Source organism: Rhinopithecus bieti, unplaced genomic scaffold (assembly GCF_001698545.2).
Source record: "Rhinopithecus bieti isolate Rb0 unplaced genomic scaffold, ASM169854v2 scaffold_30337, whole genome shotgun sequence".
NCBI lineage: Eukaryota > Metazoa > Chordata > Mammalia > Primates > Cercopithecidae > Rhinopithecus > Rhinopithecus bieti.
This window is the reverse complement of record NW_016813238.1, coordinates 955,120-970,065: the sequence shown is the minus strand read 5'-3', so window position 1 is coordinate 970,065 and position 14,946 is coordinate 955,120. Positions and strand designations below refer to the sequence as shown.

General features: G+C 41.4%; 1 protein-coding gene across 1 annotated transcript in view; it reads right to left on the bottom strand.

Moving 5' to 3' along the window:
* Positions 1 to 10,544: 10,544 nt before the first annotated feature.
* ZNF30 (zinc finger protein 30) overlaps positions 10,545 to 14,946 on the bottom strand; it is a 20,174-nt gene continuing 15,772 nt past the window's right edge. Inside the window, 3 exon segments of the mRNA XM_017847891.1 lie at positions 10,545 to 11,338; positions 11,340 to 11,969; positions 11,971 to 12,403. Of these exon segments, the coding sequence (XP_017703380.1) occupies positions 10,879 to 11,338; positions 11,340 to 11,969; positions 11,971 to 12,403 (1,523 nt within the window). The 3' untranslated portion in view covers positions 10,545 to 10,878.

Here is a 14,946-nt window from a genome sequence, read left to right as displayed (position 1 = left end):
GCGTAGTGGTGTGTGCCTGCAGTCCCAGCTACTCAGGAGGCTGAGGCAGGAGAATCTCTTGAACCCAAGAGGCAGAGGTTGCAGTGAATCGAGATCGCACCACCGCACTCCAGCCTAGGCAAAAGAGTGAGACACACACACACAGAGATAAGGGTCCCAGCACGGTCGGGTTCTTGGTGAGGACCCTCTCCCTGGTTTGCAGATGGCTACCTCCTCGCTGTGTGGTCACAAGGCCTTTCCTGAGTGTGTACACATAGAGAAGAGAGACGAAGAGAATTAGTGCCCTTCTATATGGTGGCAGGGTTGGGGGCTCCATGCTTAGGACTTTGTCTAAACCTAATTACCTCCCAGTGTCCCACCTCTAAGTACCATCACATTAGATCAGGGTTTCAACACATGAATTTGCGGGGAGGCACAAACATTCAGTCCATTACATTCTGCCTTTAAATGTTCCCCATAAAATTAACCAGCACTTCTTGAAGAAATGACTACCTCTAAGAATGGTACAGGGGGATTACAAGGTGATTTGGGCCAACTTGAGTCAGAAAGCAATGATTTGTTAACAAATTAGGATCTTTTCAAAGACAAGTATGGCTGGGTGCGGTGGCTCACATCTGTAATTCCAGCACTTTAGGAGACTGAGGTGGGAGGATCGCTTGAGCCCAGGATTTGGAGACCAGCTTGGGCAACATAGTGAGACTCCATCTCCATTTTTTTTCTTTTTTTTTAAGACAGAGTCTTGCTCTGTCTCCCAGACTGGAGTGCAGTGGCGCGACCTCGGCTTACTGCAAGCTCCGCCTCCCAGATTCATGCCATTCTCCTGCCTCAGCCTCCTGAGTAGCTGGGACTACAAGCGCCCGCCACCATGCCTGGCTAATTTTTTGTATTTTTAGTAGAGATGGGGATGGTCTCGATCTCCTGACCTCGTGATCCGCCCACCTCAGCCTCCCAAAGTGCTAGGATTACAGGCATGAGCCACCGTGCCCGGCCCTCATCTCCATTTTTAAAAGAACAAATAAAAGGAAAGACACAGTCACCAGCTTGAAGGGATTCCCACCGGCATGAGTTGTGATAATTTGGGCATAAAAATAAATTGTGACTTTAGTGCAGAGTTTAGTAAGCTATGGCCCGCAGGTCTAATCTGGCCCACGCTCTGTTTTCGTAAATACAGTTTTATGGGAACACAGATATGCTTACTCATGTATGTACTATGTATAGTGGCTTTTGTGCTGGACTTGACCAGTTGCAACAGAGACACTATGACCCGCAAAACCTAAAATATTTACTGTATGGCACTTTACAGGAAAAGTTCGCTGACTCTGGTCTAATGGATTTAAAGACTGATTTTAGGAATATCAGATTCCATGAATAATACTCAAAAGGATGAAGTCGTCTATGTGCTTAAGTATTTAGGGTCAATTATCATGATGTCTACAACTTTAAAATCATTCAACAAAATCCTATTCTTAAGTAAATATGGCAGAATGTTAACAACTGTTAATATATGTTGTGGGCATGTGTTTTTCTATAGTTAAGAAAAGCTTTCTGTGTTTGTAAAGTTTAATAATGTTTTGAAAATTAATAGAGTCATTTCCAGAGACACAGAAGTGAGCTTGAAGGTACACCCATGGCCAAAATTACAATTGAGCATTAGAGAGAATGCGGATTAATATACACTGTAAGACTAAAAATCAGTATTTTTTTTTTTTTTTTTGAGACGGTGTCTTGCTCTATGCCCAGACTGGAGTGCAGGGGCATGATCTCGGCTCACTGCAACTTCCAACTTCCGCCTCCCGGGTTCAAGCGATTCTTCTGCCTCAGCCTCCTGAGTAGCTGGAACTACAGGTGCGTGCCAGTACACCCAGCTAAGTTTTTGTATTTTTAGTACAGATGGGGTTTTACCGTGTTAGCCAGGATGGTCTCGATCTCCTGACCTCATGATCTACCCACCTCAGCCTCCCAAACTGCTAGGATTACAGGGGTGAGCCACTGCACCTGGACAGTATACTTCTTTTTATTTAATTTTATATTTCCTGGTTCTTAGTAAGTATGCACATAATGATACTTCTTTAAAAAATAAGATGCAGGCTGGGCGCAGTGGCTCAAGCCTATAATCCCAGCACTTTGGGAGGCCGAGACGGGAGGATCACCAGGTCAGGAGATTGAGACCATCCTGGCTAACATGGTGAAACCCCGTCTCTACTAAAAAATACAAAAAACTAGCTGGGTGAGGTGGCGGGCGCCTGTAGTCCCAGCTACTCGGGAGGCTGAGGCAGGAGAATGGCGTAAACCCAGCAGGCGGAGCTTGCAGTGAGCTGAGATCCAGCCACTGCACTCCAGCTTGGGTGATAGAGCGAGACTCCGTCTCAAAAAAAAAAAAAAAAAAGGATGCAAAATCTTCTGTGTCATCATCTGTATGACACTGCAGAATAATTGCATGCAAAAGTTTACATGAGTTTAAAATAAACCCTCATGACACAATGCTACATATTGTTCAAAAAAAAAAATTATGTAAAAAGTGGCCTGAGGATACACACCAGATTAATATTAGTTCGTGCTTCGGAAGGAGAATATGTGACCAGGGATTCAGAAAAGGGAAAATTTAAAAGCTGTCTGTGACATCCTCTTTTACAATGAATAAATGTATTACACATTTAAACACAATATAGGAGCTATTAAAGTTGATAGTTGCCAAATCTAAGTGATAATTAGAAATATATGTTTTATTGTTGTTGGTACTTTTCATAAAGTGGAATTGTTTTTAATAAAATAAGGAGAGACAGGAATTAAAATTTTAATTAATTTTATAAAACTTATTGTTATTTTCTAAAACTTGGAGAAATTTACCATATTCAGTATATATAGGAGAGTATATTAAAGTTCAATTTTTATTCAAGCAAATTGTGACTTTCTTGTTTGAGTCAGATGTAGCATCTTTCATGGGGAATAAATTTGGCTGTCTTGTTCTAGGAGTAATTCCTGAAAGTCCAATGTAGCGTTAATTTCCATCACTATTTTAATGATTTTGTTAGACCCTAATTCGTGTTATATCATTTACTGCTTAAATATTTAAAACATTTTGTTTCCTGAAATTGAACTCTAACTTATAAAAAGTATTTGGTACCAGAACTGATTGCAGGCAACAGATATATTAAATGGGAATCTGGAATTGTTTGTCAAATCTGATCATGTTTAAAGATAGCAACATCCAGGTAACACTGGAAAATGGAACACTAGTCATGCCATGGCAAACTAATAACTGGCACGAAGGGCTTGAAGCTTTTGCAGATTGCATGTTGGAAGACAATCTTCCCTGGATTTCTTGGTTTTTCTGCACTGTGTGGATCTCCTGAGCAAGGAAAATTGACATGCTGTAAAGATATTTTCTCCTCTCCCCAAAACCGTATTGTCCCCATTCTAAGGGTAATGGTTTAGGGACCCCTTTTATCTCCATGGAGCCAATTTCTTACATTCTGGGCTAGAAACCTTTCCCTCCTTCTCAAGGAGAGAATTCATTTACATCCATCTCAGAGCAAAAGGTAGGTCTCTCTTCCACTGGATCTCTGGAGGGGAGATGAGTGAGTAGCTCCCAGATAAGCCTTGAATTACATGATTTTGGGGTTTTCGTCCTGTGATGCAAAGCCCTGCACATGCAAGGACACCTCACTGCACTGCCCCATGGGGAAATGAGGTATGGAGGAACCAACACAAACTACTGTGTAAGTAAAAGGTTTCCTGATCCAGAAGTCCTGTGTATATAACTGGCAGACTCATTCATTCATTTGTAAGTGTAGAGTAACATTTCAGACCCTTCACAGTTCTGGATGTATAACTCAGACACTAGGTGGCTTCTAGATAATCCATGATGGTGAAGATGGGGAATATAACGATTCCAAAATATGGAATGGAATCAGTTGGCTGCTTCTGATTGCACTAGTGAACTCACAAAAGAAAATGACAACATCCTTAGAATGGCTTGAATGGTTTAAATGATCTCCATGCTATTCCTGTTTACCTGTCTGACCTCATCACTTACTACTCTTTCCAGGCCCTCCCTTGTTTCAGTCACGTCAGCCTTCGTATCCATGGATAATTAATTTGGTATTGGATTTGTAGTTCTTTTAGTTTTCAGTATGTCATATTAGTTCATTCCCCAAACACTCCGGGAGAACTTAAACAACATATTACATAATCTATGAGTTTGTGTTTCTTCTGTGGACATTCCCTTGGGGGCTGGTTTTTCTGCTCAAAAATGGTGTTTGCTGAGTCTACTGTAGATCTGTGATCCTGAGATTCCTTTTGTAATTTTGTTTTTTTGAAAGAGGGTCCTGCTCTGTTACTCAGGCTGGTGGTCCAATCACAGCTAACTGTAGCCTTCACTTCCCAGGCCCAGGTGATCCTCCCCCCTCGGCCTCCTGAGTAGCTGGGACGACAGGTACGCACCACAGTACCTGGCTAATTTTTGTGATCTCTTGTAGAGATGTGGTCTTGCTATGTTGTCCAGGCTGGTCTTGAAATCCTGAGCTTGGCTGGGCGCAGTGGCTCAGGCCTGTAATCCTAGCACTTTGGGAGGCTGAGACAGGCGGATCACGAGGTCAGGAGATCGAGACTATCCTGGCTAACATGGTGAAACCCAGTCTCTACTAAAAAAATACAAAAAACTAGCTGGGCGAGGTGGCAGGCGCCTGTAGTCCCAGCCACTCGCGAGGCTGAGGCAGGAGAATGGCGTAAACCCAGGAGGCAGAGCTTGCAGTGACCACTGCACTCCAGCCTGGGCGACAGAGCGAGACTCTGTCTCAGAAAAAAAGAAATCCTGAGCTCAAGTGATCCTCCTGCGCCGGCCTCCCAAAGTGTTGAGATTACAGGCGTGAGCCACTACACCTAGTCTCCTTTGTAATTTTTGATGGGTTTGATGTAGTTTGGATGTTTTGTCCCCTTCAAATCTCATGTTGAAATGTGATCCCCAGTGTTGAAGGTATGGCCTAGTGGGAGGTGTCTTGGTCATGCAGGCAGATCCCTCATGAATGGCTTGGTGACTTCCTCATGCTAATGAGTACGTTCTCACTCTATTAGTTCATGTGAGAGCTGGTTGTTTTAAAGTGCTTGCCATCTCTCTTTTTCCCTCTCTTGCCATATGAGATGCCTGCTCCCCCTTTACCTTCTGTCATGAGTAAAAGCTTCCTGAAGCCTCACCAGAAACTGAACAGATGCTGATACCATTCTTGTACAGCCTGCAGAACCACGAGCCAAATAAACCTCTTTTAAAAATAAATTACCCAGTTTCAGATATTCCTTTATAGGACACAAAAAGGACTAATGCAGAAAACTGGTACTGAAGAGTGGGGTGTTGCTATAAAGATACCTGAAGAGGCCAGGTATGGTGGCTCACACCTGTAATCCCAGCACTTTGGGAGGCTGAGGTAGGCAGATCATTTGAGGTCAGGAGTTCAAGACCAGCTTGGACAACATGGTGAAACCCTGTCTCTACTAAAAATACAAAAATTAGCTGTTTATGGTGACAGGTGCCTGTAATCCATTACTTGGGAGGTTAAGGCAGGAGGATCACTTGAACCCAGGCAGCAGAGGTTGCAGTGAGCTGAGATCACATCACTGTACTCCAGCGTAGGCAACAGAGATTCCATCTGAAAAAAAAAAAAAAAAAAAAAAAAAAAAGGCAGCTGTGGAATTGAGTCACAGGTGGCAGAAGTTGGAAGAGAAGTTGGAAGAGTTTGGAGGGCTCAGAAGAAAAGAAGACAGGAAGATGAGTGAAAGTCTGGAACTTGTAGAGAATGGTTAAATGGTGTGACCAAAATGCTGATAGAAATATGAACCACGAGCCGGGCGCGGTGGCTCAAGCCTGTAATCCCAGCACTTTGGGAGGCCGAGACGGGCGGATCACGAGGTCAGGAGATCGAGACCATCCTGGCTAACACAGTGAAACCCCATCTCTACTAAAAAAAATACAAAAAACTAGCTGGGAGAGGTGGCGGGAGCCTGTAGTCCCAGCTACTCGGGAGGCTGAGGCAGGAGAATGGCGTGAACCCGGGAGGCGGAGCTTGCAGTGAGCTGAGATCCGGCCACTGCACTCCAGCCTGGGTGACAGAGTGAGACTCCGCCTCAAAACAACGACAACAACAACAACAACAACAACAAAATCAATGTAAACCACAGTATGAAGAAAATAAACATGAAAAATTATACAACAATCTCAAACAATGAAGAAAAAGCATTTGACAATATAAAACTCATTTTAATGATAAATGGTAATTCTTCACTCTGACAAAGGACATTTACAAAAAATAAAAGACTAACTTTATAGTTAATAGTAAATAACTGGATGTTTCCCCCCTAAGATTAGACAAAAGCCATGAATAGCCACTCTTGCTCCTGCTATTCAACACTTAACTGGATGGCCTAGGAAATTCAGTGAGAGAAGAAAATTTGGACTAGATAGGAAGAAGTAAGATTGTCTTTGTTCACAAATGACATGGTTTTTCATGGAGAAAATCCTTAAAAATCTATAAAAGCTACTAGAACTCATAAATGAATGTGATGAGGTGACAGGAAAGTCAATGTGCAAAAAAACATTATTCTTATATAATAAAGGTCATTTTCTGGTTGTTCATCAATAGCATGTGCCAAAATTTTAAGAATTATGACATACTAGGGAATAAGTTTAACAAAATATGTGAAAGACTGGAACACTAAATATTATAAAACATTGCTGAAATTAAGGAACTAACAAAAGGAGAGATATGTGCATGGATTGGTGGACTCAGAGTTATACTGTGAATCATCTCCATATTGATCTATAATCAGTGCAGTATGGGGATATTGATCTGTAGATCAATATAATCTATATTATAATCCCAGAAGCTTTTCCCCCTCCATAGAAATTGACAGGCTGATTTAATAATGTGTGAGTGAAAAGGAACCACAACAGTCAAAACAGTTTTGAAATGTACACTGATCAATGCTCTTTGGTATTGGAAGAATTATACATATATGGCACACTAGTGTCTTAGTCCATTTTAGCTGCTATAACAAAATGCTACAGACTGGGTCGTTTAAAGACAACAGAAATGTACTTCTCAAGTCCAGGCTGAGTGTTGGGTGAAGGCCTGCTCCTCATAACTGTCTTTTTTAACCTCACATAGTGGAAAGGGTGAGGGGGTCTCTCCTGCCTCTCTTATAGGGGCACTAATCCCATTCATGAGGCCTCCACCCTCAAGAACTAATCATCTCCCAAAGCCCCTGCCTCCTAATACCATCACCTTGGGGGTGAGGATTTCAACATATAAATTTTGGAGGGACATAAACATTAAACCATAGCAAATGATATAGAAGAGTATTAAGAAACATAAACATATGTGTGTGATCTGTTGATTTTTCCTTGAGCTTTATTAAGGTATAATTGATAAACAAAAATTGTACATATTTACAGCATAGACATGATGTTTTAACATATGTATACATTGTGAAATAACTAAATCAAGCTTGTGGGCTACTGGTTTCAACAAAGTAACTCCATGGAGAAAGATAATTCTCTTAAAGAACCTGTCCTGGAACAACTGAATATGATCATGCCTTCTTTTAACAGCTTTATTAATTACATTCACTGGGACAACAATTGTATGGGTGGTAGGGATAAAGAAGTGAACAAAGCAAAATTCTGGCTTTCAATCCTGGTTTCCTGTAGAGACATTAATTTTCTAATTTTGTTGTTTTTAAATTAATGTCTCAAATTATAGTTTTGCCATCCTATCTAAAGTTCTGATATATAGGCATCTCATGATCCTCTTTTCCTGAATAGACCCTAATTTCAAATTTGGCTACCTCTTTAATCCCAAACCTATACATACATGTAATCACTTTCCCAATGGAGAAGTTAAAAATATCACTATCCAGATTACTAATTACATAAGAGAGCCTTATAATGGAAAACTCCAGCACCGACTGCCTTAACCAAATTTTAAGAGTATTACTAATTATGGGAAAACCTAATACTATGTTTCTAGATATATGTGGCATCACCTTGGAAGTATTCTTCAGAACCCAGTGAAATATTTGTAACTTCCAATATATAGAAAAAACATGAGACAGAGGGTGATATGGTTTGGCTGTGTCCCCACCCAAATCTCATCTTGAATTGTTAACTCCCACAATTCCCACATGTCATGGGAGGAACCCAGTGGGAAGTGACTGAATTATGGGGATGGGTCTTTCCTGCCCTGTTCTCGTGATAATGAACAAGTCTCACGAGATCTGATGATTTTAAAAAGGGAGGTTTCCCTGCACAAGCTCCCTTCTCTTTGCCTACTGCCATCCACGTAAGATGTGACTTGCTCCTCCTTGCCTTCTGCCATGATTGTGAGGCTTCCCTAGCCACATGGAACTGTAAGCCCAATTAAACCTCTTTCTTTTGTAAATTGCCCGATCTCAGGTATGTCTTTATCAGCAGCATGAAAACAGACTAATACAGTAAATTGGTAAATAACACCAGTAGAGTGGGGTGTTACTGAAAAGATACCTGAAAATGTGGAAGCGACTTTGGAACTGGGTAACAGGCAGAGGTTGGAACAGTTTCGAGGGCTCAGAAGAAGACAGGGAAATGTGGGAAAGTTTGGAACTCCCTAGAGATTTGTTCAAGGGCTTTGACCAAAATGCAGCAACATGAAAACAGACTAATACAGAGTGTAATTGACAGCATAAAGAAACAATCAAATACAGAATGCAAGGCATTCTATGACACACTTTCCTTGGATTCTTCAAAAAAACAAAATTTGTGTAGAAAGGTGGGGCTCAAAAGCAAGAGACTCAAAAGTGTAATGGTGAAGTCTACAATTTCTCAAATGTAGACATAAGTATGTATAGATAAAGCAGCAGAGATAAAAGAAATAAGGCGGCCGGGCGCAGTGGCTCAAGCCTGTAATCCCAGCACTTTGGGAGGCCGAGACGGGCGGATCACGAGGTCAGGAGATCGAGACCATCCTGGCTAACATGGTGAAACCCCGTCTCTACTAAAAAATACAAAAAACTAGCCGGGCGAGGTGGCGGGCGCCTGTAGTCCCAGCTACTCGGGAGGCTGAGGCAGGAGAATGGGGTAAACCCGGGAGGTGGAGCTTGCAGTGAGCTGAGATCCGGCCACCGTCGGCAGGAGCTGAGACTCCGGTCTCAAAAAGAATTAGAATAAATAAATTTTTAAAAAGGCAAAATGTATCAAAATGGTGATAATTTGTATAAATTCCTTGTCTACTACGTTCTCTATGCCTGAAATTCGTCTCATAGTCAAAGCTGTCAAGAAATTTCAAGTGCGTCATTTATTTTGCCGTATCACTATTTTGATTTCATATTTATCCCTGAGGATTTTGCAAAGAATGTGGACTATAGGCTATCTCAATATTTCTCACACATTAAAAGACAGTGGTATCTGTCAAAAGTTCAATCAACTGCATATAAATGCCATCTAACACCAATATCTGTTATGTCCTTTCTTTCACAAAGTTTGTATCTGAAGAATGATCTCAAATCTAAAATGGAGGAATGCAATAAAGACGCCTTTCTAATTAACTGCAACTAGCAGGATTTTACTCTCAAATTTCATAGTAAACTGCAAAAAAAAAAAAAAAGATAATGCCTAACTAATATTATTGAACATAGGTTTTTATTTTTATTTTGAAATGAAGAATGTAGGTTCTATCTATCACCATTTTTTTTTTTTTTTTTTTGAGATGGAGTCCTCGCTCTGTAGCCAGGCTGGAGTGCAGTGGCCGGATCTCAGCTCGCACTGCAAGCCCTCCGCCTCCCGGTTATGTACGCCAATTCTCTTGCCCTCAGCCTCGGAGTAGGCTGCGGACTACAGGCGGCCGCACCTCGCCGCCTAGTTTTTTGCTATTTTTCTAGTAGGAGACGAGGGTTTCACCGTGTGTAGCTAGGATGCCGTCTCGATCTCGCTGAGTGGCCTCGGTGATCTGGCCCGTCGGTCGGGCCTCGCCAAAGTGCTGGGACTACAGGCTGAGCCACGCGCGCGCCTCCGCGGGCCTATTATCACCATTTTTTTTTTTTTTTTGTGACGCGGAGTCTCGCTCTGTCGCCCAGGCCTGAGTGCAGTGGCCGGATCTCAGCTCACGCAAGCTTCCGCCTCCGTTTACGCCATTCTCCTGCCTCAGCTCCCCGAGTAGCTGGGATACTACAAGCCCGCCCGCCACCTCGCCGGTAGTTTTTATATTTGTTTAGTAGAGACAGCCCAGGGTTCACCGGGTTAGCCAGGATGGCTCTCGATCTCCTGACCTTGCTGATCCCCCGCTCTCGGCCTCCCCAAAGTGCTGGGATTACAGGCTGAGCCACTGCGCGGCCGGCCTAATATTATCACCATTTTAAACATATGCCCTCAGGTGATAAGTGTGGTGCCTAATACCAAATGGGCTTCAAGGCAGTAGAATAACAATGATGATAATTAACATGAGTGCCATGGCTAAAGGCTTTTGTTACATTGTTAACTGGTTTTAAAAAATAATGATGAATTATTTGAAGTTCAATAATGGTTTAGGAGGTACAAGTTTTTTTATTCACTTGTTCATACAATCACATTAGAATAAATACATTATATAAAATTTCATGCTGTCAATGCTGTAACCATTAAGTAATAATGTTTCCCACTTTTTCTGAATGGTCCACCAGTATAAATATTGGTATTACAAACCTAGAAATGACAAATGAAGATGCTTATGTTTTCTGAATTATATTATGAATTATAAGAAAGATGAGAATAGGCCTGCCAATATTCTTCATATTTGCAAGTTTCCTACCAGCATAAATTCCCTGATGTTCAACAATGTTTGAGCCATACACGAAGCACTTCCCACATTCCTCAAACTCTTAGGGTATAACACCCATATGCTTTCTCAGATGCACGTTAAGGGCTGAACTGTATCTAAAGGTCTTCCCACATTTTTTACATTTAAAGGGTTTCTCACCAGTGTGTACCCGCTGATGTTCGGTAAGGAATGAATTAAGTCTAAAGGCCTTCCCACATTCCTTACATTCAAAAGGTTTCTCACCAGTGTGAACACTCTGATGTCCAATAAGTTGTCCATAAACGGTAAAGGCTTTCCCACATTTATTACATTCATAGGGTTTCTCCCCAATATGAATTCTTTGATGCTGAACAAGGTATGAGCCAGAACTGAAGGCCTGGCCACATTCCTTACACTCATAGGGCTTCTTACCAGTATGGATTCTGCCATGTTGTACAAGGTACGAGGCTCGACTAAAAGTCTTCCCACATTCCTTACATTCATAGGGCTTTACATCTGTATGAATTTTCCGATGCTGTGCGATGTACGTGCACTCTGAAGGTCTCGCCACATTCCTTACACTCATAGGGTTTCTCTCCAGTATGAACCCTTTGATGTACAGTAAGCTGATGGCGACTAATAAAGGCTTTGCCACATTCCTTACATTCATAGGGTTTCTCCCCAGTATGAATCCTCTGATGCTGAACAAGGTATGAGCCAGTACTAAAGGCCTTGCCACACTCCTTAAATTCATAGGGCTTCTCGCCAGTGTGAAGTCTTCCATGTTGAACAAGATATGAGGCACGACTGAAGGTCTTCCCACATTCCTTGCATCTGTAGGGCTTTATCCTTGCGTGAATTTGCTGATGTGCATGAAGGAAGGAATTAAGTCTAAAGGCCTTTCCACATTCCTTACATTCAAAAGGCTTCTCACCAGTATGAATACTTTGATGTCGAGTAAGCTGTCCATACACAGTGAAAGCCTTCCCACACTCCTTACATTCATAGGGTTTCTCGCCAGTATGAATTCTCTGATGCTTAGCAAGGGGTGAGCTAGTACTAAAGGCCTTCCCACATTCTTTGCATTCATAGGGTTTTTCACCATTGGGAATACTCTGATGCTGGGTAAGCTTTCCACATGCTAGAAAAGCTTTCCCACATTCCCCGCACTCATGGTTTCTTCCCAGTATGAATACTCTCATGTACTGTAAGTTGATAGTTACCACTAAAAGTCTTTCCACATTGCTGACATTTGAGTGACTTCTCACCAGTGTGAATTCTATGCTTAAGAAAGGCTGAACCTCTGATAAAGGCCTTCCCACATTTCTCACATTTGTAGGGTTTCTCACCAACATGCAATCTCTGATGTACGGTGAGTTGACGTCCATTACTAAAGTTCTTCCCACATTCTTTACATCTGTTGGGTTTTTCACTACTATGTATTCTTTCATGTTGAACAGGCTTTGAGTCTTGACAAAGAGTCTTTCCATATTCCTGACATTCATGTGGTTTCTGTCTACTAATTTTCTGATGTGGGGCAAAAGATGGACAGTTTTCAGAGGGGAGCATTTCTTTACGGCCAATTGTATCATCTTCCAACTGCAAATCTGAAAGAAAATTTTAAAGTATCTTATTGTTCTATATGAAAAAAAATTCTAGGGAAGAAAAGAGAAAAACTGAAAATAACACTAACTAGAAATAAATAGCTCAGTAATATTAAAATACCATTATGAAATTCAAAAAACGGAATACAGAGATGAACAAGTATTTATGTAAAATAGTAAGGTTGGTGATTAGTGACACAGTTTTTATTTAGGTGTGCATAAAAATCTTTGAAGAGCCTGTTAAAAAATGGATGTTCAGGCAGCATCCAGGCCCTCTGAATCAGATATAGGGGAAGTTCCTGAGCATCAATACTGTCAACCTTTCTAACAAATGTTTCTGATGCAGGTGAAATTTTTATAATCCATATTTTATTGTTCCTTCTGAGGGTTTCTTGTGGCACTTACATTAAAATCCATGTATCTTTCCACAAATAATATGGTCCCTGTGCACCTCTCACGCCTCATATCAAGACACAGCTCCCTCTGTCCCATACTGACCTAATTTCCCCCTTTTAGCACCTTGACGTTCTTACAAATTTTCTCACCTTTTCGTTCCATGTGCAGGTGGCAGCATTGCCTAAAAATCTTCCGGCATGTTTTATTTGTAGACTGGAGCTTTCTTATCCTATCCGTGTTTAAAATAAAATGCCACTTTATCAGGAATATGGTAAACTGTTAACTTTGTCTAAGGATGTCCATGTCTTTATTTTCCAGCACTTCATTCCTTGGTTTCCTACTGGTTTTTTTTTTCTTTTTTTTTTTTTCGAGACAGGATCTCACTCTTGGCTAGGATGGAGTGCAGTGGCACAACCACAGCTCAATGCAGCCTCAAACTCCCAGGCTCAGGTGATTCCCTCCTACCTCAGCCTCCTGGGTAGCTAGGACTACAGGTATGTGCCACCACGCCCAGCTAATGTTTTTGTAATTTTTACAGAGATGGGGTCTCGCCACATTGCCCAGGCTGGTCTCCAACTCCTAGGCTCAAGTCATCCTCCTACCTCACCTCCCAAAGTGCTGGGATTACAGGCATGAGCCACTGAGTCCAGCCTCCTATACAAAAGAAATAATAATAATAAAATATCTCCATACAAAGAATTATATTTTACAATTCCAATGACAATTATCATTTGTTGTTAAAACCATGACAAGACATATTGCTAAACTGAAGAAATGCATACTCCTTGAGAATAAAGTAAGATCACACAGATTATTGTTTAGTCACAAGGAGAAACAGAACTCAATAATGTGGACTTGGACCATTATCACTGTAATCTAGTAGACAGTCTTTTAACGAGGAGCACAGGAAGACATTAGATGTCTCCTGATAAGATACACATTGCCTCCTCTGATATATTCATACAAAACTGTTTACCACCTTTTAAAGTATTACCATATTATTTGATAAGGCCATAGGATGAGATCACTGGGGTGGCCACTAAAGCACTGGGTTTGTACACAAAAACCAACTGCAAAATTGGATTAGATGTTATCTCACTGAACTCAATACCTGCCTTTAGGATGGTTCCCGTTATCTCCTAGGATCACTGTGGCCCATTCATCTCCCTTGTCAGAAAAAGAAACCTTTAGATAACTTAATTCAAAAAGAAGAGAAACCGGACCTTAGTTTGTGTCAAAAAACTTCAGTCAGGCTGTGTGCAGTGGCTCACACCTGTAATCCTAGCACTTTGGGAAACCGGTGGGCAGATCATGAGGTCAGGAGTTCAAGACCAGCCTGGCCAATATGGCGAAACTCTGTCTCTACTAAAAATACAAAAATTAGCTGGGCATGGTGGCAGGCACTTGTAATCCCAGCTACCCGGGAGGCTGAGGCAGAAGAATCGCTTGAACCCAGGAGGTGGAGGCTGCAGTGAGCCGAGAGCGTGCCATTGCACTCCAGCCTGGGCAACAGAGTGAGACTCCATCTCAAAAACAAAACAAAACAAAACAAAACAAAACTTCAGTCACCACTGAAAGAGAACTTTGGACTGTTTTCTTCTACCTCCGAGCCTTTTAATGTCATGCTACACAAAAGGACCCTCAAAATGGGGAGAACCATATTCGCACTGTAATCCAGGTAACAGATCTGGACAATGTCGCAAAGACACAAATTCATGTCCATGAAACTCGATAGGCAACTGGTTCAAAATACATTGTTTAGAAAAAGTACCATGCCTTCCAAGCAAGAAACATTATTCTTATGAGAAGAACGTTGTACTTGCATCTTTAAAGACCTCTGAAATCTTTAAAAACTCTAAAATGATTTAGGAAAGAAATAAGAAGTCATGAAATTAGACAATTGGGATAATTCTTCCATATCTGGTTCTGTAGGCTCTTTGGATTAGGGATGGGATCTGTCCATGTGGTTGCATTTGGGTATAAGTCTTTGATCCTGGCCTAGAAGTGAACTATAAATTCTGATCGTAATCATTCTCTTAGGATTTGTCTATACTCTAGGATTCAAATGCCTAGAGTCATAAATGCTATTGTACAACCATTTTCTCATCAAATGATCCAAATGATACTCTATTTTTTTTTTTTTTTTTTTT